The 27,683-nt window shown below is 34.8% G+C and overlaps 1 protein-coding gene across 1 annotated transcript in view; it reads left to right on the plus strand.

Annotated features, from left to right (window-relative positions):
* Positions 1-27,683, plus strand: part of LOC149779943 (leucine-rich repeat and coiled-coil domain-containing protein 1-like) — a 476,629-nt gene that overhangs the window by 384,989 nt on the left and 63,957 nt on the right. Inside the window, exons 23-24 of the mRNA XM_089936640.1 lie at positions 15,077-15,190; positions 21,709-21,803. Of these exons, the coding sequence (XP_089792766.1) occupies positions 15,077-15,190; positions 21,709-21,803 (209 nt within the window). The remainder of the gene's footprint in view (positions 1-15,076; positions 15,191-21,708; positions 21,804-27,683) is intronic.

Consider the following 27,683-nt stretch of genomic DNA (forward strand, 5'->3'; position numbering starts at 1 on the left):
CTGAAAGGACATAGCTAGCATTTGTGAATGAATACCTTTCTGTGCTTCCTTCTGAAAGGACATAGCTAGCATTTGTGTATGAATACCTTTCTGTGCTTCCTTCTGAAAGGACATAGCTAGCATTTGTGTATGAATACCTTTCTGTGCTTCCTTCTGAAAGGACATAGCTAGCATTTGTGTATGAATACCTTTCTGTGCTTCCTTCTGAAAGGGCATAGCTAGCATTTGTGTATGAATACCTTTCTGTGCTTCCTTCTGAAAGGACATAGCTAGCATTTGTGTATGAATACCTTTCTGTGCTTCCTTCTGAAAGGACATAGCTAGCATTTGTGTATGAATACCTTTCTGTGCTTCCTTCTGAAAGGACATAGCTAGCATTTGTGTATGAATACCTTTCTGTGCTTCCTTCTGAAAGGGCATAGCTAGCATTTGTGTATGAATACCTTTGTGTGCTTCCTTCTGAAAGGGCATAGCTAGCATTTGTGTATGAATACCTTTGTGTGCTTCCTTCTGAAAGGGCATAGCTAGCATTTGTGTATGAATACCTTTCTGTGCTTCCTTCTGAAAGGACATGGCTAGCATTTGTGTATGAATACCTTTCTGTGCTTCCTTCTGAAAGGACATAGCTAGCATTTGTGTATGAATACCTTTGTGTGCTTCCTTCTGAAAGGGCATAGCTAGCATTTGTGTATGAATACCTTTCTGTGCTTCCTTCTGAAAGGACATAGCTAGCATTTGTGTATGAATACCTTTCTGTGCTTCCTTCTGAAAGGGCATAGCTAGCATTTGTGTATGAATACCTTTCTGTGCTTCCTTCTGAAAGGACATAGCTAGCATTTGTGTATGAATACCTTTCTGTGCTTCCTTCTGAAAGGACATAGCTAGCATTTGTGTATGAATACCTTTCTGTGCTTCCTTCTGAAAGGGCATAGCTAGCATTTGTGTATGAATACCTTTCTGTGCTTCCTTCTGAAAGGACATAGCTAGCATTTGTGTATGAATACCTTTGTGTGCTTCCTTCTGAAAGGGCATAGCTAGCATTTGTGTATGAATACCTTTCTGTGTTTCCTTCTGAAAGGACATAGCTAGCATTTGTGTATGAATACCTTTCTGTGCTTCCTTCTGAAAGGACATAGCTAGCATTTGTGTATGAATACCTTTCTGTGCTTCCTTCTGAAAGGGCATAGCTAGCATTTGTGTATGAATACCTTTCTGTGCTTCCTTCTGAAAGGGCATAGCTAGCATTTGTGTATGAATACCTTTGTGTGCTTCCTTCTGAAAGGGCATAGCTAGCATTTGTGTATGAATACCTTTCTGTGCTTCCTTCTGAAAGGACATAGCTAGCATTTGTGTATGAATACCTTTCTGTGCTTCCTTCTGAAAGGACATAGCTAGCATTTGTGTATGAATACCTTTGTGTGCTTCCTTCTGAAAGGGCATAGCTAGCATTTGTGTATGAATACCTTTCTGTGCTTCCTTCTGAAAGGACATAGCTAGCATTTGTGTATGAATACCTTTCTGTGCTTCCTTCTGAAAGGGCATAGCTAGCATTTGTGTATGAATACCTTTCTGTGCTTCCTTCTGAAAGGACATAGCTAGCATTTGTGTATGAATACCTTTCTGTGCTTCCTTCTGAAAGGGCATAGCTAGCATTTGTGTATGAATACCTTTCTGTGCTTCCTTCTGAAAGGACATAGCTAGCATTTGTGTATGAATACCTTTGTGTGCTTCCTTCTGAAAGGGCATAGCTAGCATTTGTGTATGAATACCTTTCTGTGTTTCCTTCTGAAAGGACATAGCTAGCATTTGTGTATGAATACCTTTCTGTGCTTCCTTCTGAAAGGACATAGCTAGCTTTGTCAGCTTGAAGATGTTAGGAAACTGATCTTTTCGACTGTTATGTACAATTTTCCAGAGCTCACAGATATTAAGTCTTGGATATGTCTGCTCCAAAATAGGATTTTTCGCTAACACAAACTTACTTGTTGAATCAGTAGATTTCTTATCCATTCTATAATGCTGTGTTAAGATTTTTAGTCAATCAAATCCATAGCCTGTTTGTGCAGACAGAGGTATTCAAAATAAATATCTAATAAATAAAATAAATAATAAGACAGTAACTAATAATAATTATTCATAACCGCTGATAACTAAAATAACTTATATGCGGTAAGTATCATTTTGCATAGATTCTCCTTCTCTTGTATTGATATGTGTATTGTTCCAGCAAAAGTATCGATGAATCAGTATATCAATGAATCATTTCACCCCTACAAGTTTGAGAGACAATTATTAGGTTTATTTAAAGCCAGAATTCTAGTGTGTTAAACTTTTATGGTTTGGTTATATTAGCGTACGGAGTGGTGACATCCATTGTAACCAAAAAGAATTCATCCAGTAAATCATGAATTGTTTGAATTTTATTGATATAATCGGCCATGTCCTTGATATATGAAGGTCTCATCTTGACATGTCCTTGATATATGAAGGTCTCATCTTGACATGTCCTTGATATATGAAGGTCTCATCTTGACATGTCCTTGATATATGAAGGTCTCATCTTGCCATGTCCTTGATATATGAAGGTCTCATCTTGCCATATGTCCTTGATATATGAAGGTCTCATCTTGACATGTCCTTGATATAAGAAGGTCTCATCTTGCCATGGCCTTGATATATGAAGGTCTCATCTTGACATGTCCTTGATATATGAAGGTCTCATCTTGCCATATGTCCTTGATATATGAAGGTCTCATCTTGACATGTCCTTGATATATGAAGGTCTCATCTTGACATGTCCTAGATATATGAAGGTCTCATCTTGCCATGTCCTTGATATATGAAGGTCTCATCTTGACATGTCCTTGATATATGAAGGTCTCATCTTGCCATATGTCCTTGATATATGAAGGTCTCATCTTGACATGTCCTTGATATAAGAAGGTCTCATCTTGCCATGGCCTTGATATATGAAGGTCTCATCTTGACATGTCCTTGATATATGAAGGTCTCATCTTGCCATATGTCCTTGATATATGAAGGTCTCATCTTGCCATGTCCTTGATATAAGAAGGTCTCATCTTGCCATGTCCTTGATATATGAAGGTCTCATCTTGACATATCCTTGATATAAGAAGGTCTCATCTTGACATGTCCCTGATATATGAAGGTCTCATCTTGCCATGTCCTTGATATAAGAAGGTCTCATCTTGACATGTCCTTGATATATGAAGGTCTCATCTTGACTAACAGTTTAATATGTTCATCTACAAGACTACTGGTTTTTTTCTGTGGGTGAATTGTTTCCGCTAATATTAGGTCTTCCAGAATTTTTTTCTTGGAATAGGGCTTTTATGTATTTTAGGAAGGAGATAGAATCTGGGAGTATGGATTTTGTCATTAATAAGATTAAAATAAATATTATCATCTACTTCCCCTTTGTAATGAATTTGTATCACAAGGTTTTTCACCATGTTGTAGTGTGTTCTTGTAAGATCTTTCATTAATTGGGTACAATAATTCTAATCATTAATTGGGTACAATAATTCTTGTCATTAATTTGGTACAATAATTCTTGTCATTTTTGCAACAAGAATTATTGTCATTCATTTGGTGCAAGAATTCTTGTCATTAATTTGCTACAATAATTCTTGTCATTTTTGCTACAAGAATCCTTGTCATTCTTTTGGTACAATAATTCTTGTCATTCATTTGGTACAATAATTCTTGTCATTAATTTGCTACAATAATTCTTGTCATTAATTTGCTACAATAATTCTTGTCATTAATTTGCTACAATAATTCTTGTCATTCATTTGGTACAATAATTCTTGTCATTAATTTGCGACAATAATTCTTGTCATTCATTTGGTACAATAATTCTTGTCATTAATTTGCTACAATAATTCTTGTCATTCATTTGGTACAATAATTCTTGCCATTAATTTGGTACAATAATTCTTGTCATTAATTTGCGACAATAATTCTTGTCATTAATTTGCGACAATAATTCTTGTCATTAATTTGGTACAGTAATTCTTGTCCTTCATTTGGTACAATAATTCTTGTCATTAATTTGCTACAATAATTCTTGTCATTAATTTGATACAATAATTCTTGTCATTAGATGTCTTAGGGCTTCTTTGATGTAATCATCAGCGTTCATGATTACAATCATTGATCTTATATCAGCTTTTTTAATGACAATATTTTTGTTGCTCCTTGATTCATGGAGGACCTGGTTTTCATCTTTTTTGATATTCAGACAGTATCTCATATTTTTCAGATGTAATTCCAAAAGGATTGGAGACTAATTGATTTTGGCTCGATTAAATAGCTCAGTCAGTATAAAACAGGATTGGTTTAGCTTTGGTATTTGAAGTTTGTTGAGTCTAGGAATGCATTATCAAAGCTAAAACACCTGAAGCTAGCAACCAAAATAAAGAATTCTAGTGGTTGGAATCAATTTCAAAGTACATAAATATGTATTCAGTCCTTCCCATAATGCTGAATTTAAAATCTGCTACAGTGGTAAATGTAAAAGCTGAGAGCAGCATAATGCCATATTTCCCAGACAAACGGTTTTTAATCACAGGTTCAGTGCAGACAATTTGAACCATCCACACTCATTTAGGTTTGCAGTCCAAAAAAGAAACATTTCTTTGTTGCATTGATTCAGGATAATGAATAATGAATTCAAGAACAATTCATTACATATTTATTAATAATACAACTGGACATAGTACACAATTAATTTTACTATATGTTCTATACATTTGTTTCTCAGTACTGACCTTTCCACTGTGTGACAATCAATGCAAATCATAGTTAATCTAAAATACCTTCAAAGATGACTTCATGGTGAAGTTCTTGTCAAAGGTTGACCTGCTCTTTTTTTAGATGATTGACTGTCAACATAACAGCATGTAAACAGAACACATATTTCACTTCCAGATCATCACCAAGGCCTTATTACTCACTGTGCACTGTCGCCAAAATGCATACAGACAACAACACCCTGAGCTCATATTATCAAGAATAAACAGTTACCTTTAAATCCCTACCAAAAATGCATAAATAAAACTCTTCTATCACCACCAAAATGAGAGAGGAAAAAATGTTCTAAAAATAGACTAGAACTACATTCATGAGTACTGAACTGGAAGTATTAATTGTGATGTAATTCCAGCTGTGTCAGACAGAGACTTGTTATTCTTCTAATATCAAGGATCACAAATTGTGTAGAACAATATCACACAGTACCAGTCTCAACAAGGGACTTCACCCTTGCTTTATTTCAGAATTTCAAATATCCACCAGTTTGATTGGCACTCAAGAGTTTCGTATTTTGCTTAGGGTTAGAATTTTAAAGGAAAAGAATTTTCCCAGTTTTCCTCACTGGTTATACTGGCTAATTAAAAAAGACCTTGTATATCTTAGGTATCAAAGAACCTTTAATTTCCTTTATTTTGGTGTATGACTGATGGGTGTAATATGGGTTATAGAATATAGAGCTTGGCCTTACTCCAGATGTGCAACTCTCAAAATAACTGCTAGCTCCACTTGGTCATTTTCACTTCCTAGACTTTAGAGGTAAATTGTCAAAAACAAAAGAGCCAACAACTTTTTCATGTTTTATGAATTTAGTAATTCAGTTATTTCAGAAGCTGTTATTGTCTAGTCTGGCAAAATTCATTTTCCCTATTTTAATAACTGCTAAAGATAGTGTACTTTAAACTAATTCAGGCTGAGTTTTTTAGCATAAGGGAGCATTCATTCTCTCCATTGTGTATATTGCAAATGTAAATAACACTACCTTACACACATCACTCTCTCAGAAGTTCATATTATCAGTAGAGATCCATTGTATATTTGAACAATACAGACTGACTGACAATTAAATATCAAATCGACTCAATAATATATGTCACTGAATCAAATACTTGAACTGTATAGTGAATTCCAGGGAAATAACCCTATACACTCAATTGTTGGAACTTAAAATATACACTTGTACAAAAATGAGAATAAACTTACCAGAAACATGTCTCACTGAGAAACATGTCTCACAGAGAAAAGATTTATATCACATAGATTACAGTCATGCAATCAATGATGAACTCAGCAAACAAATATATTAAAAAATTTCCAAAATGATAAACGTGTAATTTTGCTTCTTTTCCTCGTTTTTCTTAACTGAATTTTGAGTTCAAAGGAATTATTGTTTATAAACAATATCACAGTATAGGTCATTTGCTAATCAGCCAGGCTGGGAACAAATCAGTTGCACTGGCAGGGGGACAGGGAGTCTTACTTAGACTAAATTGACTATTTCCTTTCATTAAACAATACTTGTTATTGATCTAATCATAAAAATAAACATAAGAAATATAACTACAAAATTTCTCATGGTATATTTTCTGAACAATGCAAATTCCAGTCCAGTAAATAGTAACTAAATAAATACTATTCATTTTATTTATTAATGACCTACCACTTTTACTAAGAGACTCAATATCATATACAGATCTCTATGCAGATGACACAACATTGTCAGACATCCAAAACACAAAGCATGAACTCAAAATTTCTTTACAGAATGCCCTAAACAAACTGGAAAACTGGTGCACATGTAATGGCATGGTGGTAAATACTGGTAAAACTAAAATATTACTTATCTCAGCACGGCAAAGAAGGACAAATCTTGATAGTGATGAACTATGTCTGACATGGAAGGATACAAATCTGCAAATGGTCTGTCATGATAGACTACTTGGTGTTCTGGTAGATAATAACCTATCATGGACTGAACATATCAAACATATCAGTAAAAAAGTCAATTCAGGTTTATGGCTTCTCAGTAGGATAAGACAATATCTCCCTGAAAGGCACAGGAAACTATTTTATAACAGTTACATACAACCCTATTTAGACTACTGTAATACAGTATGGGGTAATTCAAATGATAAAAACATAGCAAAGCTGGCACATCTTCAAAAAAGAACATTTGGGCTAATTAATATCAATCCAGAATGAAAGCAAGGAAAGTTTAGCTGGTAGGTTAAAAATATTACCTATTAAAGACCGAATCTGTTTGAGAAAAGCCAAATTAATGTACAGGATATCTCATAATAGTGCTCCTGAATATTTACAATCACTATTCCAGTATAGGCTACCTGGTAATACTCCCCACCTGCGATCCATGTCTACCAAACAGTATAAAATTCCCAAACCAAATAAGGAGTTATTTAAAAAAAGTTTCCAATACTCTGGAACTCAGCGCTGGAATAGTATTCCAGTTGAGATTAGAAATGCCCACTCTATTTCCTTCTTCCAAGCCCAATATATCCAGTGGCTTCAGAGATGCAGCTTAAATAAATGAATTCCTTTGTATGAGGGCCTCAAGGTAAATTAGTTTTTAGCTAATTGTGTTACCCTCTTTAAATAAGGTCATTATTATTATTACTAAAATATTTTTTTTAAAGATCCTTTAACGCTCTCTCTATAGCATACTAATGTAATGAGTCTATCACAAACAGGTCGTGAATATTGAATACACAAATAAATCTGACAGGTAAATATAATCATGACAAGAGTAGAATTAAATACTACTGTTGGTCAATGAAACATGTAATTTGAATTCCCATAACTTAAACTAGTCTACATTATTTGACAGTCATGTATACTCCCCACCACTTGTGTTTTTGATTAAGATTGGGATGAACACAAAAAACATAAATATCACAGTTTATGCACAACATAATAATTTTATTGACACTAACCATGGCCTGACATCACATAAGAATGACATCATGAAGCACGATAAAATATATTAAATGCACGTACACCATCACTGAAATATATTTTCGCAGACTCTGTATCAGATGTGGATAAAGATATACCTAAATACTGAGACACTAGTTGCCAACTTTGTAGTTGAACATAATCAACCATTTGAAATAGCAGATCTTTTCAGATTAAGTCCAAATAATATTCCCTGGCTTGGAAACCAAACAAAAGTTCTCTTACAAACAAAGATAAATTAATTGCATTGTGACACAAGCCTTGGGTCATTATTGGAATAAGAAACTCGACATGCGATGCAGTGAAATATTTGCCATTCTCATTGAAAATTGTCCATCTTCTGAAGACAAAACTTCCAACCAGATTTTGAAAACCTCCAACCAGATTTTGAGAACCTCCCAATTTGTCAGGAAATGACTTCTCAGTTCTGACACTTGTATGCCAATTTAAACCATAGTTCATGGTCAGATTGGGTTGAAAACTAGTATTTATCAGTTCATGGTCAGATTGGGTTGAAAACTAGTATTTATCAGTTCATGATCAGATTGGGTTGAAAACTAGTATTTATCAGTTCATGGTCAGATTGGGTTGACTAGTATTTATCAGTTCATGGTCAGATTGGGTTGACTAGTATTTATCAGTTCATGGTCAGATTGGGTTGACTAGTATTTATCAGTTCATGGTCAGATTGGGTTGAAAACTAGTATTTATCAGTTCATGGTCAGATTGGGTTGAAAACTAGTATTTATCAGTTCATGGTCAGATTGGGTTGAAAACTAGTATTTATCAGTTCATGGTCAGATTGGGTTGAAAGCTAGTATTTATCAGTTCATGGTCAGATTGGGTTGACTAGTATTTATCAGTTCATGGTCAGATTGGGTTGAAAACTAGTATTTATCAGTTCATGGTCAGATTGGGTTGAAAACTAGTATTTATCAGTTCATGGTCAGATTGGGTTGAAAGCTAGTATTTATCAGTTCATGGTCAGATTGGGTTGACTAGTATTTATCAGTTCATGGTCAGATTGGGTTGAAAGCTAGTATTTATCAGTTCATGGTCTGATTGGGTTGACTAGTATTTATCAGTTCATGGTCAGATTGGGTTGAAAGCTAGTATTTATCAGTTCATGGTCAGATTGGGTTGAAAGCTAGTATTTATCAGTTCATGGTCAGATTGGGTTGAAAACTAGTATTTATTAGTTTATGGTCAGATTGAGTTGAAAGCTATTACCAATTTTATCAGTTCATGGTCAGATTGGGTTGAAAGCTAGTATTTATCAGTTCATGGTCAGATTGGGTTGAAAGCTAGTATTTATCAGTTCATGGTCTGATTGGTTTCACTAGTATTTATCAGTTCATGGTCAGATTGGGTTGAAAGCTATTACCAGTTTTATCAGTTCATGGTCAGATTGGGTTGAAAGCTAGTATTTATCAGTTCATGGTCAGATTGGGTTGACTAGTATTTATTAGTTCATGGTCAGATTGGGTTGAAAGCTAGTATTTATCAGGTCATGGTCAGATTGGGTTGAAAGCTAGTATTTATCAGTTCATGGTCAGATTGGGTTGAAAGCTAGTATTTATCAGTTCATGGTCAGATTGGGTTGACTAGTATTTATCAGTTCATGGTCAGATTGGGTTGAAAGCTAGTATTTATCAGTTCATGGTCAGATTGGGTTGAAAGCTAGTATTATCAGTTCATGGTCAGATTGGGTTGAAAGCTAGTATTTATCAGTTCATGGTCAGATTGGGTTGAAAACTAGTATTTATTAGTTTATGGTCAGATTGAGTTGAAAGCTAGTACCAGTTTTATCAGTTCATGGTCAGATTGGGTTGAAAGCTAGTATTTATCAGTTTATGGTCAGATTGAGTTGAAAGCTAGTATTTATCAGTCCATGGTCAGATAATGGGTTGAAATTGTAGAAAATAATGCATATATGCTGGCAGATTGCTAACACACAAAAGTCAGCTTGATGTGTTTTTGTGGTTACCTTAGCAACTCAATAGGAAATTTGGACAAATATTTGTTTTTTAAAAAATCAAGTATAATTTATACTTTTCCATAAGACATATTTTTCCAAAATGTGCGTATGGATACTTAAATTTTTGTTTACATCACTTATATTGTTACTGATACCTCCATGTTCCCAAAGTCCTAATCATCTTCATTTAATAGCAGCAATATGTTACTGTGGGTACATGGGAAAGCCTGCCAGCAGCAATATGTTACCCATGCTATTACACAGCTTATAATTTTTTCATGTCAAAAATTCTAATCCATTACATGTGAATACATCCTCCCCTAGAGTGAAGAATTGTCAGTAAGACACAGTTCACTGTACATCCACTGAGCCTTTGCAAAAACAGTCGTCTTTTTTAAGGATACCATAGTAATGGTCATGTCATTAAAATTGTGATCAGAGGAAAATTGCCTGTTATAAGTTTAACCACGTGGCATGATTCAGTTATGGCATTATAAATAATACTGCAGCAGATGTGCATAATAACAAATTTAGAGACCCCAGTCCATAAAGCTGACAACCTAAATACATATATCAATTCAAGATTCAGTAGATAACAATTTTTATAAAAATGTAAAGAAATTAATAAATATATTTAACATAAAAGCTTCAATTTCTGCTCAATTACAAATACAAGTCATAACTTGCTTAAACATAATAATAGTAATTGAAGGTAAGACAATCTGATTAACTCAATCCAGTACAAAATTCAGCCAAGATCTTATCTAACCATTTGAAGCTATAAATCCAATTCCAATTCCCCTTTATGAGATAAGTCACAACAACTCTCGGAATGGCCTTTCCTTTGAAACCAAACAGTTTCTTTTCCTAGGGCAGACTCTAGTCTTCCAGAATCCTTAGCACATCTTAATTTTCCTGTACAAATGATGCCTTTCTTGCAAAATTTTTTTTACCACACCCCCATTGTGTTTGAGCCATCTAGTCCACTGTATTTTATTGGCCCATTTAAATTTAACTTGGCATCAACCATCTCACTCTTCTACACATGAGACGTATGAGCCGACTATGCCTGCAATAGTCAAATCAGATCAAAGGACTCTGCTTCGTTGTTGCAATCTTGGTAGTTCCAAATTGCATACCTGACAGGTAGAACTTCTTTGTTCTTGGATATGTGTGAATTAAAATTCTTTATTGTTTACAAAATGCAAATTTACTGCACTGACTGCCACAGATTAGGTCATCCAATCCTACCCCTCTGAACCCTTTACCTCATGCAAGCGTCTTTGGATGCCTCTACTCCATTCGCATGGAAGCGCCTTTTGATGCCTCTACTCCATTCGCATGGAATCACCTTTTGACGCCTCTACTCCATTCGCATGGAAGCACCTTTTGACGCCTGCTGTAAACATCAGCCATTTTGAGCTGGTTTTCATAGTGCCACCTTCGGGGAAAACCCCCCCATATTAGATACTACATTCATTTCTGCGAATGACAATTACGTCAGATCACGTGGTTGCTGTTTATACACTGGTCAATATCTGCTATTTAAAGTAACTGGGTCATAATCTCTACTCTCCAAAATGACGGTCGCGGATTTCATTCAGTACTTACAAAGTTTTCACGATTAGAATCACAACAATGAAAGATTCAATAACTTAGGTAAAGGCTCTGATATTGATGTAGGCAGCAATTAGTTTTTATAAATTATCAAATTCGGATGACTTAGTGATGTAGACGCAGACGAAAAACGTAAATTTCAAGTATGAGAAATGGCATCTGTGGTTAGTCACACGGCCTCACTGACATGACGGTGAACGAGTTCTCTCAAGATTTTAAAGCACATAAAAAATTCTTCCATGAAAAATAATTACACAGCTATAATAATCAGACTTTACTCTTAAATTTGTCCACATATTATAGATGTGTACCAAAAATGTAAAATGGTTAAAATTGCCGTTAAACATAACATTCACTGCATTGCTTAACAGTTCACAGGCAGGCCTATACATATGCGGTCGACTAGGTAACAGGTATTCTATTTATAGCTCGCTGCACTTTGTAACTATGCTCTATGAGGTAAAGGGTTAAGTTGTTTTCTATTTATATGATCAATTCAGGGGCAAGTTGGCTCTATAATACAAAGAAAGTATTTCCAGAGTATTTAATGGATCAAAGTTTGAAAAATGATATCTTGTAACTCGTGGCTTGTTATAAAATATCAAAGTTTTGTACCACGCTAAGAAATTGTTGTGGTATTAAAGTAATAAAATAAAACCTCCTCTCTTTGTTGTGCAGATTATAATATCAGCCTTCAGTCTAAACATTAATTATTACTTGCCTAATTACTTAATTAGCTAGTGATGACAAAAAAAGGTTTTGAACAATATTTTTCTTGAAGAATGTTTAAATGCAAGTCTTTAAACAGTCATGTTCAATAATTTTATTCATAACTATCAAGTTACTGCATGCAAGAAAAGATGGAAATTTAAGTAGGACATTCTGGAATTGATGCTAAATCAAAAACAGCATCTCAGTAACAGAAGTTTTGTCATTGTCCTTTTTATAATTTCCTATGTTAAAGGAATACAATGTCTGTAAATAAATCTTTACATCGGATCTATGCTACAATTTTCCTTTTGTAAATACCCAAATAGAATACTATTAACAATGTGTAAAATATTAATGTATATACTTGTTTTTAAGTCAAATTCAACTGCAAACTGCACAGACCCAGATCTGCTGGCGCAGTATGCAACAGCAGATCTGGGTTGGTGCAGTTTGTTTAGAGTAATCAATAGAGCAAACAATATACACCTTGATCTGCAGGGGCATTATGCTATTGCAAGTCAGGGTCTTTGTTGTTTGCAGTCTGACTTGTCCTATAAGCGAGCATATATGGTATTACTTTACCCATAATACTGTAGAATGATCAACTTTTTTAAAGATTTCCAAGTTTCACTAGAGGTTTTACTGATACACTTTCCATGTCAGTTGATCAAGACTAGTAATTCTCCATTCCATTGTAGAGGATGACATGCTTTTTCAAAAACATCATTTTATAACTTTGATTAGAGTAATTATTAACATTAAAAAAAAGAACTTGGAATGTTTTTTAACTCATTATCTCCAGTTCTTAATTTCACTACCTTAACCATACTGTATATACTCACGTATAAGTTGAGTCAAACTTGAAACAACATAGACCCTGATTTGCCATCATATAAAGTGCCAGCAGATCTGGGTATAAGCAGTTTGCAGTTGGACTCAACTTATAAGCAAATATATGTGATAATATAAGTATCAAATAATATTTCTAGGCTTTGAGTTTTGGTTTAAGTTCCATCCCCCCAACAGTTTGGAGAATTCTTGTCTAGGCCTTGTATTCTCTAAACTGTTTGAGCAAAAATTGAACAATACTTATCCAGACCCTGTAATACATGCCAGACCGCCCTGTATTTTCTTACATGTTTGAAACTCAGCAAAACTTGTCCAAGCCATATATTTTCTAAGCTGTTAGAGTGTGAAACTTAAAAATACAAGTTCAGGCCCTGTATTCTCAAAAATGTTTGAAATTGAAACTTGTTCTTTGGGCTCAAAGTCTAAAATCCTTGATATTCTGTACAAAGTTATAAAGTCAGAATCACATGAAATTCATTCTCACATCCGAATTTTAAAAAATGGAACAAACTGTGAAGTAATTGTGAATAAAGTCCAAATTACATGAAACTCAATCTCAGACTCAATGTCTTAAAAAAGCCAGACAGTATGTGACATAAATATGAGTAGAGTGTAAATCATGTTATAAAAGCCAGACAGTATGTGACATAAATATGAGTAGAGTGTAAATCATGTTATAAAAGCCAGACAGTATGTGACATAAATATGAGTAGAGTGTAAATCATGTTATAAAAGCCAGACAGTATGTGACATAAATATGAGTAGAGTGTAAATCATGTTATAAAAGCAGGAGAGTATATGACATAAATATGAGTAGAGTGTAAATCATGTTATAAAAGCCAGACAGTATGTGACATAAATATGAGTAGAGTGTAAATCATGTTTTAAAAGCTAAACAGTATGTGACATAAATATGAGTAGAGTGTAAATCATGTTATAAAAGCAGGAGAGTATATGACATAAATATGAGTAGAGTGTAAATCATGTTATAAAAGCAGGAGAGTATATGACATAAATATGAGTAGAGTGTAAATCATGTTATAAAAGCAGGAGAGTATATGACATAAATATGAGTAGAGTGTAAATCATGTTATAAAAGCCAGACAGTATGTGACATAAATATGTGTAGAGTGTAAATCATGTTATAAAAGCCAGACAGTATGTGACATAAATATGAGTAGAGTGTAAATCATGTTATAAAAGCAGGACAGCATGTGACATAAATATGAGTAGAGTGTAAATCATGTTATAAAAGCCAGACAGTATGTGACATAAATATGAGTAGAGTGTAAATCATGTTATAAAAGCCAGACAGTATGTGACATAAATATGAGTAGAGTGTAAATCATGTTATAAAAGCAGGAGAGTATATGACATAAATATGAGTAGAGTGTAAATCATGTTATAAAAGCCAGACAGTATGTGACATAAATATGAGTAGAGTGTAAATCATGTTATAAAAGCCAGACAGTATGTGACATAAATATGAGTAGAGTGTAAATCATGTTATAAAAGCCAGACAGTATGTGACATAAATATGAGTAGAGTGTAAATCATGTTTTAAAAGCTAGACAGTATGTGACATAAATATGAGTAGAGTGTAAATCATGTTATAAAAACCAGACAGTATGTGACATAAATATGAGTAGAGTGTAAATCATGTTATAAAAGCCAGACAGTATGTGACATAAATATGAGTAGAGTGTAAATCATGTTATAAAAGCAGGACAGTATGTGACATAAATATGAGTAGAGTGTAAATCATGTTATAAAAGCAGGACAGTATGTGACATAAATATGAGTAGAGTGTAAATCATGTTATAAAAGCAGGACAGTATGTGACATAAATATGTGTAGAGTGTAAATCATGTTATAAAAGCAGGACAGTATGTGACATAAATATGTGTAAATCATATAATCTGTTATAGATTTCCTTACCTGCAGTTTCATTGATAGACTGCAGAATATCAGAGATATTTTATTTTATTTTGGCTTGATCCTCATGAAGAAAGTCCAGGCCTGCATATTTAACAATGTCCATCACAACTTTATTCCACAAATAGGTTTTGATGAACATAGTTGTGCTCTATTAACATCACAATATATTCGTAATTTTAGGGTCTTGTTGAAAGAGATGAGGAAATAAAGAAAACACGCCAGGAATCGCTGAAGATCCAGCAATCTCTTGAAGACCAGCTAGCTGAGGAGAGAGGAGCCAATCAAGAAACTCAGGTGAGGCCAAAATGCTCAAATGAAAGGATTTTATGCAAGTGGAAGCAGCAAAATAAATATAACTATATAATAAAATGAGCTGTTACCTAAATTGATGAAGAAAAATCAAAAGTTGTATATTTACTGATGAATCAGAAGATAATCATTTTAAAAGTTTGAAAATGGAATTCTACATGTGGTATTAAAATGTTGTTTCTAACCCTTTGAAAAACACCTTTAGGGCAGGAAATATGTTCATAAAATGGGTCATTAAGGCAATAATTAAATTTGAAAGGTAAATAGGTAATTAAATTTGATAGGTAAATAGTATGAACAGAAATATTTGCATCCCATATCCAGTCAGTGTTTGATTTTGCCTCCTGGTCTATCTTTCACCAGCAAAACTTAAGTCTGGACTTAACTTCAGTTTATTGTCCACCCCTATGAAATGATCATGAATAATTCATGAACTGGCATAAACTGTTCTTGAACGGTTCATGAACCAATCATGAAAGTTAATCAAAAGGTTCATGTACTATTCATGAATGTGGTTGAACTGAAAATGGTCAGTTCATGAAATTATGAATTCATCAACTGTTCATCAACCAACACTTCACAAACTGGTCTTGAACAGTTAATGAACTATGATGAACAAAGTTTCTCAATAATAATTCATGACTTCATGAACAGTTCCTACAGAAGAAATTTGATTATCTGACAAACTCACAAATACCTATTTCATCCTGAATCATAAAATAACCTTAGATATGGGGGTTTAAAACATTATAAAATGAAACATGTTATCTTAAAAAAGGTATTTCATTTTAGATAAATTTCTAATATGCAACAAGAACATGTAAACTGACAAGAGGTATTCTTTTTTTTATTCTTAGCAACACTTTTTGTATGTTTTGTAATTTTTCTTCGAAACTTTTTAAAGAGATATTGGGGCAGTTGTATGCAATCAACTGTTGAAGCATAATTCATCGTCAAGGGGCTGTCTTTCCACTGGGGTTTCTCCTGACTTGACCAATCTTTTTCCCGGAGACTGACCTGTCAGATAACTCTTTTGTGAATATGTTCAGGGCCTATAATTTAATCAAATCCTGTCCATTGTCACTAATGAATGTCTCCATCTGCAACTTAAGCTGTTCCATCCGATTACTGTTTGGATCTTTAACATTGCTGCATCACTCACACTTTAATGTCTCTTCCATCTTGGTCATAAGATCCTCCAGTTTTCAAATTTTCATCCTTAACCTACAGATAATGGTTACTTCATGCTTTCAAAAAAATTTGCCCTTTTCTATTGATAAAACATTAGATTTGTGTGGTATAGGCCCTAATGTCACTAATGCATCCACCCCGACTCCACATGTTGTGTATAGCTGCTTCTGGTTTCATCACGTTATTTGCACCTGTATTGTGTACAATTTGACACATTAACTATTTTAGTTTTTTTTTTGTTTTAAATTACCAAATTACATCAGATCATAGAAATAGTGATGTCATTGAAAAGAAAATGATATCGAACATCTTAGATGTAGTACTGCGTCTGGTATCGAGATCGAAGGGGGAGTATAATAACGTTTAGTGATTTTCAAAAATTTGAAGAGCAAGTTTAAATTAGGTCTGAACAAAATCAGGTGTCATTAGTTTGGTTAAAACTAGTATGATGACATATAAAAACCAATAAATATCTATATAACTTCCACTTAAATAATCACGAATGACCAAGAAAAAGATACTGTAATTTTGAGGATCCTAGTTGGGTATGCTTTTCCACCTAATTTTGCTCTCACCAAATCATTTCTTTCATATTCTTCTTAATCACTTCTCTGCACTTCTACTTACTAAAAAACATGATAATGAAAATATTCTCATCGGTCCATTCCACGGGAGTCCACGGTTTTTGTTCGAGGTTTTTACTTAACCATTTGCATGCTCTTTCGTTTCTGGGGAAAAGGATGCTCAGCTGTTGAAATCTCATGTGTATATTAACCAATCATATCACGTCTTCTTTCACAATCATCCAATCAGGATAATCATTGTTTACGTATTTCGGTTTTTACGGCAAATTGGCAACCAGTGACTAAGTCAATAGAATATGCAGTTTATGACAGTAATGGACAAAATCTTTAGAACAAAGTCATTGAAAGCGTTTTTAAAGCAAGTACATTTTGTTCATGCTGGCCAGAAAATATTTTCCCATATTAATCCAGAACTACTGAGGTTAAGTACACAAGTATTGAATAAAAGATCTCTATGAACATTTATACAGTATCATATCATTTAAAAAAAGAAAAATATTCACCTTTACTTATATTTCACTAATATTGTGAGAAGTTTGTATGATGAATTTTCATGAACATTTTATGAATATAATGATATAGATATTTAATATACATTTTTTAGAAATATCTTGGTGGTGCATCAAAGTACTTGAATTTTTCATGAACCAAGTTCCTGACATCTAAGGAACTTCAAAGACATTATAATAGTTCATAAAAGTTTTCAGTGTGTTCATGAACTTTAAGTACATGATTCATTGAATTTCTTGAAGTGTTCATGAACTTAGTTGAGGAACTTTCATGAATATTTGTTCATGAACTCAAATAAAGAACTGATGAGGAACATTTCAAGAACGTTCATGAACAGTTCATGATCATTCATGAAGTCATGAATTTGTTTTCATAGGGGTGGCAATCTAATTGGGAAAAATTAATTCTTACTTACAATTGACCAATCAAATGTCTTCAGTCGAGACGTAAGTTTTAATCACATAATGGTGAAATTGTGGGCTGGAAGTATTTTATCTTTATACTTTATCTGTATTAAACAAGTGAATGTATTCCATTAGGAAGCTGCCTCTTAATGAGTACAGTGTGTGCACAATCTGATGGCAGTGTTTACGTTCAAGGAAGAGGCTACTGGATGGAATTGGGTGTGCTGTCCTACTCGACACCAAACTGATATTGATACTCTCACTGCTGTATAGTATGCTCTTTAAGCAGCCTTAGTACCATAACATAATAAGGTATAAATCAGTGCAAAGAATACATCTTGGATTGTGTCAGGCTGAAATCAACAGACCTTCCACCCCTATATGTAACAGTAGACCATATCCATGCCCTACAAAATCATCCTTCACCTTACTATGTATATTAATGCTTCAAAAATACACTCCATACAAAATCATAGTTTGCCTTAATATGTATCCCCTGCTTCAAAAACCCACTCCATACAAAATCATTGTTTGCCTTAATATGTATCCCCTGCTTCAAAAACCCACTCCATACAAAATCATTGTTTGCCCTCATATGTATGTTAATCATTATTAATAAACATTGGGAAAAAATTAATTATGATTTTGATGGATTGATGGTGCTTGCAGAATTAGAGGGGAGAAGTTGTACGGTCAAATCAGTGGTTGACAAATGAAGGTTTAAGAGTTTTCCACATAAAATTGTAGGCCATTTAAATATGTCTATCTTTTTATGTTAAATCCAGCAGAAAAAGACCAAAATAAGTTTGATTCATTGAGGAATTATCAATCTATGTTGTGTACTTGCCAAAAAATGATTTTGTTTAGTTCTGTTCACATAAACTGTAGAATTGTTTATGACACTTTGAAAAATCAGCCTGGATCTGCCCCATCCACTAATTGTCATTCGAGCAATTAAAATATTTATTAACTTTAAGGTTTCACTTGCCAAAAATAGCAGAAAATAAAATTATTATGAATGCCTTTAGTTTCAACCAGAAATTATCAGCTTGAATTTTTATATTTAAAAGATTTATGTGAAGATTAGTGTATAAACTGTGTAGTAAAAAAAACATGAAAGTAAATTTATCTCTCCTGTCTCACAATAATTATATAAACTGTTTGGATGCATTTTATGCTTGGTCTGTGGTTGAATTTATTATCATGTTAGTCCTATGGATAATATTTTAATGTAACTATAAACTAATCATAAACACAGAGCCATCTCACTATGAGGTACCACAGTATGGCATGATGTCTCTAATCATAAACACAACGCCATCTCAATATGAGGTACCACAGTATGGCATGATGTCTCTAATCATAAACACAGAGCCATCTCACTGTGAGGTACCACAGTATGGCATGATGTCTCTAATCATAAACACAGAGCCATCTCACTGTGAGGTACCACAGTATGGCATGATGTCTCTAATCATAAACACAGAGCCATCTCAATATGAGGTACCACAGTATGGCATGATGTCTCTAATCATAAACACAGAGCCATCTCACTGCGAGGTACCACAGTATGGCATGATGTCTCTAATCATAAACACAGAGCCATCTCACTGTGAGGTACCACAGTATGACATGATGTCTCTAATCATAAACACAGAGCCATCTCACTGTGAGGTACCACAGTATGGCATGATGTCTCTAATCATAAACACAGAGCCATCTCACTGTGAGGTACCACAGTATGGCATGATGTCTCTAATCATAAACACAGAGCCATCTCGCTATGAGGTACCACAGTATGGCATGATGTCTCTAATCATAAACACAGAGCTATCTCACTGTGAGGTACCATAGTATGGCATGATGTCTCTAATCCTAAACACAGAGCTATCTCACTGTGAGGTACCACAGTAAGGCATGATGTCTCTAATAAACACAGAGCCATCTCACTGTGAGGTACCACAGTATGGCATGATGTCTCTAATCATAAACACAGAGCCATCTCACTGTGAGGTACCACAGTATGGCATGATGTCTCTAATCATAAACACAGAGCCATCTCACTGTGAGGTACCACAGTATGGCATGATGTCTCTAATCATTAACACAGAGCCATCTCACTGTGAGGTACCACAGTATGGCTTGATGTCTCTAATCAGATACACACAGCCATCTCACTGTGAGGTACCACAGTATGGCATGATGTCTCTAATCATAAACACAGAGCCATTTCACTGTGAGGTACTACAGTATGGCATGATGTCTCTAATCATAAACACAGAGCCATCTCACTGTGAGGTACCACAGTAAGGCATGATGTCTCAAATCATAAACACAGAGCCATCTCACTGTGAGGTACCACAGTATGGCATGATGTCTCTAATCATAAACACAGAGCCATCTCACTGTGAGGTACCACAGTATGGCATGATGTCTCTAATCATTAACACAGAGCCATCTCACTGTGAGGTACCACAGTATGGCATGATGTCTCTAATCATAAACACAGAGCCATCTCACTGTGAGGTACCACAGTATGGCATGATGTCTCTAATCATATACACAGAGCCATCTCGCTATGAGGTACCACAGTATGGCATGATGTCTCTAATCATAAACACAGAGCCATCTCGCTATGAGGTACCACAGTATGGCATGATGTCTCTAATCATATACACACAGCCATCTCACTGTGAGGTACCACAGTATGGCATGATGTCTCTAATCATAAACACAGAGCCATCTCACTGTGAGGTACCACAGTATGGCATGATGTCTCTAATCATAAACACAGAGCCATCTCACTGTGAGGTACCACAGTATGGCATGATGTCTCTAATCATAAACACAGAGCCATCTCACTGTGAGGTACCACAGTATGGCATGATGTCTCTAATCATAAACACAGAGCCATCTCACTATGAGGTACCACAGTAAGGCATGATGTCTCTAATCATAAACACAGAGCCATCTCACTGTGAGATACCACAGTAAAGCATGATGTCTCTAATCATAAACACAGAGCCATCTCACTATGATGTACCACAGTAAGGCATGATGTCTCTAATCATAAACACAGAGCCATCTCACTGTGAGATACCACAGTAAGGCATGATGTCTCTAATCATTAACACAGAGCCATCTCACTGTGAGGTACCACAGTATGGCATGATGTCTCTAATCATAAACACAGAGCCATCTCGCTATGAGGTACCACAGTATGGCATGATGTCTCATATAACACCTTCAACATCATGGGCCACATGGACCAAGAACCTAAAGTTTGTGGGCCATATATATATATAATTCTGGAAATGACTTTTTCTATGAGCACCGGCCACAAAAATGACCTGTGGGCCTGTAGTTAGACCACTGTCATATAACATGAATTGAGAGTGTTAGAGTGACAACACGATAAAGTATCACAGTTCGGCATGGTCTTCCATTGAAAATGCTGCCATATTTTCTCACTTATAAAATGTCATATATATATAATGATTTTAATGATTTTTATTCCATTTTCCAAGTGTTACTGAAAATACTGTCAAATGATATATACGTCATGAAATTTTGCAGATTTAGTAGATAAATAATTTCTTTTGAATATGTCCATTTACAAGATACATTTGTATGAATGCTGATATTACATTGTAGATTGAATTAAACCGACTATACCTTGTATTCAGCTTCATGTGCAATGAAGATATTTGATAAAAGTATCTGAAATTCAATGGGCCAAGAGATTTTGGTCAGGGTCAATGGGATATTGTGAATAAGACTTCAAATTTACAGGGTTTTTGTCTTTTAATAATAGGAAAACCTTGAAAGATTGAGGGAAAGGAAACAAGAGCTGAAACAGCATGTGGCTGAACTTGAGAAGGAATTAGAAGAGTCAAGAAAGGCACATACGTATGTCTGTCTGTCTGTAGATTTGCACACACACACACACACACACACACACATACACACACACACACACACACACACACACACACACACACACACACATATATATATATATATATATAAATTCATGCATATCAGTTAGACATATGCACAGCCTCACATTGCAGTCACTCCGAATGTAAAATAGACATGACTTAAAATTATATACATGTAGTCATAAATCTTTTTTCGTTTTTGCCATCACAAAATTCAAAGGAGGTAAAAAATACATTAGGCAATTACAGTTTATCTTGTTTCTAAGCAAGCTGATGTTAGTCACTAGCCTATTGCATTATGAACATTCGCATAAACCACTGACTGATCACCCAGATTGTTGTTGTGGGTTTAACACCATTTTTCAACACATGAAAGGCTATACATGGTGGCAAATGTATATAGAGGAGGAAAAACCTGGAAAACCCCATGAAGAACCACCAACCCACAAGAAACTACTGTCAAACTTTCTCATGTACCTACGTTAGGCAAGCCCAAGACTCGAACACATGTTAACAGAGTTTAGATATAAGTGATCTGTAAAGGTGAATACTTTAAACCACTTAGCCACCCAGGCCCCACACCCCCACCCACCCTGGATTGGTGTGAATGTGTATAGTCAAGTGGGATACCTTTGTAGCATTTGCTGTGACATATTCAGTCTTTATAAATTCAGTACTTAACATTCAATTTTCATGAAATTTTGGCAATTTACTCAGACATCTTCCATCTGTAGACACTTTTCTATACCTCCAAGGCCAGTTTTATCTTCCATCAGTAGACACTTTTCTATACCTCCAAGGCCAGTTTTATCTTCATCAGTTGACACTTTTCTATACCTCCATCATTAGACAATTTCTATACCTCCAAGACCAGTTTTATCTTCCATTAGTAGACAATTTTCTATACCTCCAAGACCAGTTTTATCTTCCATCAGTAGACACTTTTCTATACCTCCAAGGCCAGTTTTATCTTCATCAGTTGACACTTTTCTATACCTCCATCATTAGACAATTTCTATACCTCCAAGGCCAGTTTTATCTTCCATCAGTAGACATTTTTCTTTACCTCCAAGGCCAGTTTTGTCTTCCATCAGTAGACAATTTTCTATACCTCCAAGACCAGTTTTATCCTCCATCATTAGACAATTTTCTATACCTCCAAGGCCAGTTTTATCTTCCATCATTAGACAATTTTCTATACCTCCAAGGCCAGTTTTATCTTCATCAGTTGACACTTTTCTATACCTCCATCAGTTGACACTTTTCTGTACCTCCAAGACCAGTTTTATACTCCATCATTAAACACTTTTCTATACTCCAAGGCCAGTTTTATCTTCCATCAGTAGACAATTTTCTATACTCCAAGGCCAGTTTTATCTTCCATCATTAGACACTTTTCTACACCTCCAAGGCCAGTTTTATCCTCCATCATTAGACACTTTTCTATACCTCCAAGGCCAGTTTTATCTTCCATCTGTAGACACTTTTCTATACCTCCATCAGTAGACACTTTTTTATACCTCCATCAGTAGACACTTTTCTATACCTCCCTCAGTTGACACATTTCTATACCTCCATCACTTGACAATTTTCTATACCTCCAAGACCAATTTTATATTCCATCGTTGACACTTATCTATACCTCCAAGGCCAGTTTTATCTTCCATCTGTAGACACTTTTCTATACCTCCATCAGTAGACACTTTTTTATATCTCCATCAGTAGACACTTTTCTATACCTCCCTCAGTTGACACTTTTCTATACCTCCATCAGTTGACAATTTTCTATACCTCTAAGGCCAGTTTTATCCTCCATCATTAGACACTTTTCTATACCTCCAAGGCCAGTTTTATCCTCCATCATTAGACACTTTTCTATACCTCCAAGGCCAGTTTTATCTTCCATCTGTAGACACTTTTCTATACCTCCATCAGTAGACACTTTTTTATACCTCCATCAGTAGACACTTTTCTATACCTCCCTCAGTTGACACTTTTCTATACCTCCATCAGTTGACAATTTTCTATACCTCCAAGGCCAGTTTTATCTTCCATCGTTGACACTTTTCTATACCTCCATCAGTTGACAATTTTCTATACCTCCAAGGCCAGTTTAATCCTCCATCAGTAGACATTTTTCTATACCTCCATCAGTAGACACTTTTCTATACCTCCAAGGTCAGTTTTATCTTCCATCAGTACACAATTTTCTATACCTCCAAGGCCAGTTTTATCTTCCATCTGTAGACACTTTTCTATGCCATCAGTAGACACTTTTCTATACCTCCATCTGTAGACACTTTTCTATACCTCCAAGACCAATTTTATTTAATTATGGCCCCAGTTTGACTTTAAACTTTGACATCAAGCACAATGTTTGGGTTGTATGCTTGTGTGTTGTCATGCCAGTACAAAACTTTGGTTAAAGATTTTTTTCTTCCTTTTTTATCCAGTACAGTACTTGTCTCTCAGTTATGGCATCATATTTTTGCAATACAACATCATGACATACTCCCTTGGTTCAACTCCTGTTGTTTCTGGGCCCTGCCTGTGTTTGGGGCCATGGAGTAAAGAATTAAACTGGGAACATATATTTGTTAAAGTATTTTAAGTTCTTTTTCTTCATTTGGAACATAACATCATCAAACATTCACCCATCTAAGTACCACTCCTGCCCAGGACTTTATATTTGGAATATGCATCAGCAAGCACTGAACTTGTGCATATGATCACTGTTGTGGATGCATCTTGTTCATGGATGGTGCTTGAGAGTAGGGGATGAGGGGAAGTAATGTGGACAGATTCAATCAAAGTTATTTTCGTCACTTGCTTCCATAACCCACTGCCATGTTCATTTCATATTTTAATGATAACATCATCACATGTTCCCTTTTTATCGTTACAGCTGGGCGGAATCATGGGGTCAAAAATTACAACTGGATCACATTTTAGTTAAACTGTTATCATGTATACATTTTTGTAATCCCTTACTCAGTTCAATCATTATATCTGAATCATCACATTTTTGCTTCTCTCAGCACAATTCTTGCCACTGGGAGTTTACCCAGGGTCCATTTTTTGCTTCTCTCAGTACAACTCATGCCACTGGGATTTTAAATCAGTTCATTTCATAATTGGAATTTACACAACCAGAGTCATCACACACTGTATGCATTTTAAGATTCCTATCTATGTATCATGTATCGGGGAAGATGGAGGAAAGGTAGTTGTCGACTGCTTCTTCATAAGAGTCAAATGGCCTTCTGTCCATTACATCATGACTCAGGGTTAAGGGTTACGATGTAGACTTGAATTTGTATGCATCAAGCATTTCAGTTGTTCTTTCGAGTCTTGATGTGAGGGTGTATGTATGTAAAGATTTGGTTATAGGCTTTTTTTAATCACATTTTTTAAAATCTCAGTAACAGATTAGCCAGGGATTTACAAATCCACTTGCCCAAGGTAAAGTCCAAAACATTGAGAGGGATGCAAGGTAAAGTCCAAAACATTGAGAGGTAAAGTCCTAAACATTGAGAGGGGTGAAAGGTAAAGTCCAAAACAATGAGAGGGATGCCAGATACAAGAAATTTTATTTAACATCAATCTCAGCACAATACAACAATCAGTACCTTTTCCTAGTTCTTACTAATTTCCAAATCCATGCTGTCTATTAAAAAAAATCGAGAGAACCAAAGAAAAATCAAAATTAATTACCTCTGAGTTTTGAAATAAAGAATTTTGAGAATACCAATTTTTTTCTATTGAAAACCCTTTACATTTAAAAAGAAATGATAAATGTTTTCCCCGTGGGAAGGTCAAATCGAGCCGTCTTCCACATCATCTAATTACAGCTGTTGCAGTAATAATAGTAATGAAGCTGTGATATTATCCTTTCCAAAAACAGAATGAAGTCTATCCCACCTTTTGAAGCACAAAGCTCAGTCCCGAAGCCATTAAATTTTGGTGTTCTGTCACTTTGAGTATATTAAAGTTAGTCAAAAACATGCAGGATTTTCTTAAGTTCCATTATCTTTATGATAGATATCTATTTTATTATAAACCCTCGGTGAAAGACCCCATGAACCTGGGTTGAAATTGGAAGTGTTTAAGCAAAAATGAAATATTGTTGAACTTTTTTTCATTTCAAGATAACACTTTAAAAGTTATTCCCAATCCCCAGATTTAAGCTTGTAGAATCCTGCAATGTCTAAATACTGCCAGCTCTCAATATTGCATAGGCATAAGCCGATAAGAAAATTAACATTTTTATAACAAAAATAACTGTAAGATTGTGTCAAAAGAAACTACACATAAAATTTGCTCGTCTAATTTCAGCTGAAGGGTGTAATATGATTATTATTTCCAATTTTGAATCATAATTTACTTCCTTTTTATTTACAGGTTCTTTACCTAGCATCTGTGTGTAATGTGTCTTACAGTATGATGGATAGCGTACATATTGTAACATTGTAAACAATTACATTGTGATACATTTCATTGTCAAAAAGTATCAACATGTCACTCTTACTAATTTCAAAACTAAGATTATTTGCTCATTATCCTGATTTAACAGACTTCACTCAGCCTGCCCCACCCTACCCCACCACACCCCACCCTACCCTGCCTCACCCCACCCCCATCCAAACCCTATCCCAGGTGTGGCATCTAAACCCGTATTCAAGGTGTGACACATTGTATTGTGCAATAAGGTTTATGGGCCTATTTTAGAACTAAATATTTCAAGGGGAGATTTGCCTCTCTGTTTGAAACAAAGTGGAAATTATCTAAATTTAAGAGGGAAGAAAAAAGGTTGGACTTAAAAATATGAGATACAGTTTTCATATACCATATATATATTTGCTTATAAGATGAGTCCATCTGCAAACTGCACAGACCCAGATCTGTCATTGCATAATGTGCTAGCAGTTCTGGGTCAGTGTAGTTTGTTAGGAGTAATAACTGTTCAAAGTTTACTTTTTCTTTAGAAAGGTTTTCCTAGCAATACACTAAGCTAGACATAGGCAACCTTTTAAAACTTCCACTCAGTTGTAGTGTCCTGCATGCCAGGTCATATTTGTCCCCAAATTTAATTATCATTTTTTGTAGGTTACAATACAAAATTACAGCTTGTACTGTGTGTAACAAGCCTGACATGCCATTGTAGGCACTCATGTCATGGGCTGTCAGGTCTAAACAAATCTCATGTCATGGGCTGTCAGGTCTAAACAAATCTCATGTCATGGGCTGTCAGGTCTAAACAAATCATGAACAACTGTATTAGAACTTATAAATTTACATATCTGTTTAAATTGACACTTATCATAGTGATGTCTTTTGCTTGGCATCCTTCTGATTTGCAAAATAAGAATCTAATTGTTTAATTGTTTATGCTGTCTTCATCTATAAAATTATTCAAATATGCTGAATATATTAGTGATGTCAGCCTTGAATCTATCTTGGCCATCAGATAAACTGGTTTTAAGTCTCAGATGACACAACCTGCAATGTATAAATAAATGATGACATTTCATACATGTATATACAAAATATACTTTTACACATTTACATAATAAAGTTTAAATATTTCTGAGATATAAAACCATTAAAATTTAAATATTTCAAAGATATGAAACTATTAACATCCTTTAATTGTTTTCTTTTGAGAGAGAGAGGGGGAGAGAGACTAATATAGAAGCATAGTCTTTCAGTTTGAGAGAACTCCAAGAAGTGAAGAACACAACTATATATAGATGTGTGTGTGTGTGTGTGTGTGTGTGTGTGTGCACATGCATGTGCATGTGTGTGTTTTTCTCTAAATAATGGATTGAAACAGTTTTATGCCTTGGAG

The sequence above is a fragment of the Sinohyriopsis cumingii genome, chromosome 16 (genome assembly GCF_028554795.1).
Source record: "Sinohyriopsis cumingii isolate HCF-2022 chromosome 16, ASM2855479v2, whole genome shotgun sequence".
In the NCBI taxonomy this organism is placed as follows: Eukaryota; Metazoa; Mollusca; class Bivalvia; order Unionida; family Unionidae; genus Sinohyriopsis; species Sinohyriopsis cumingii.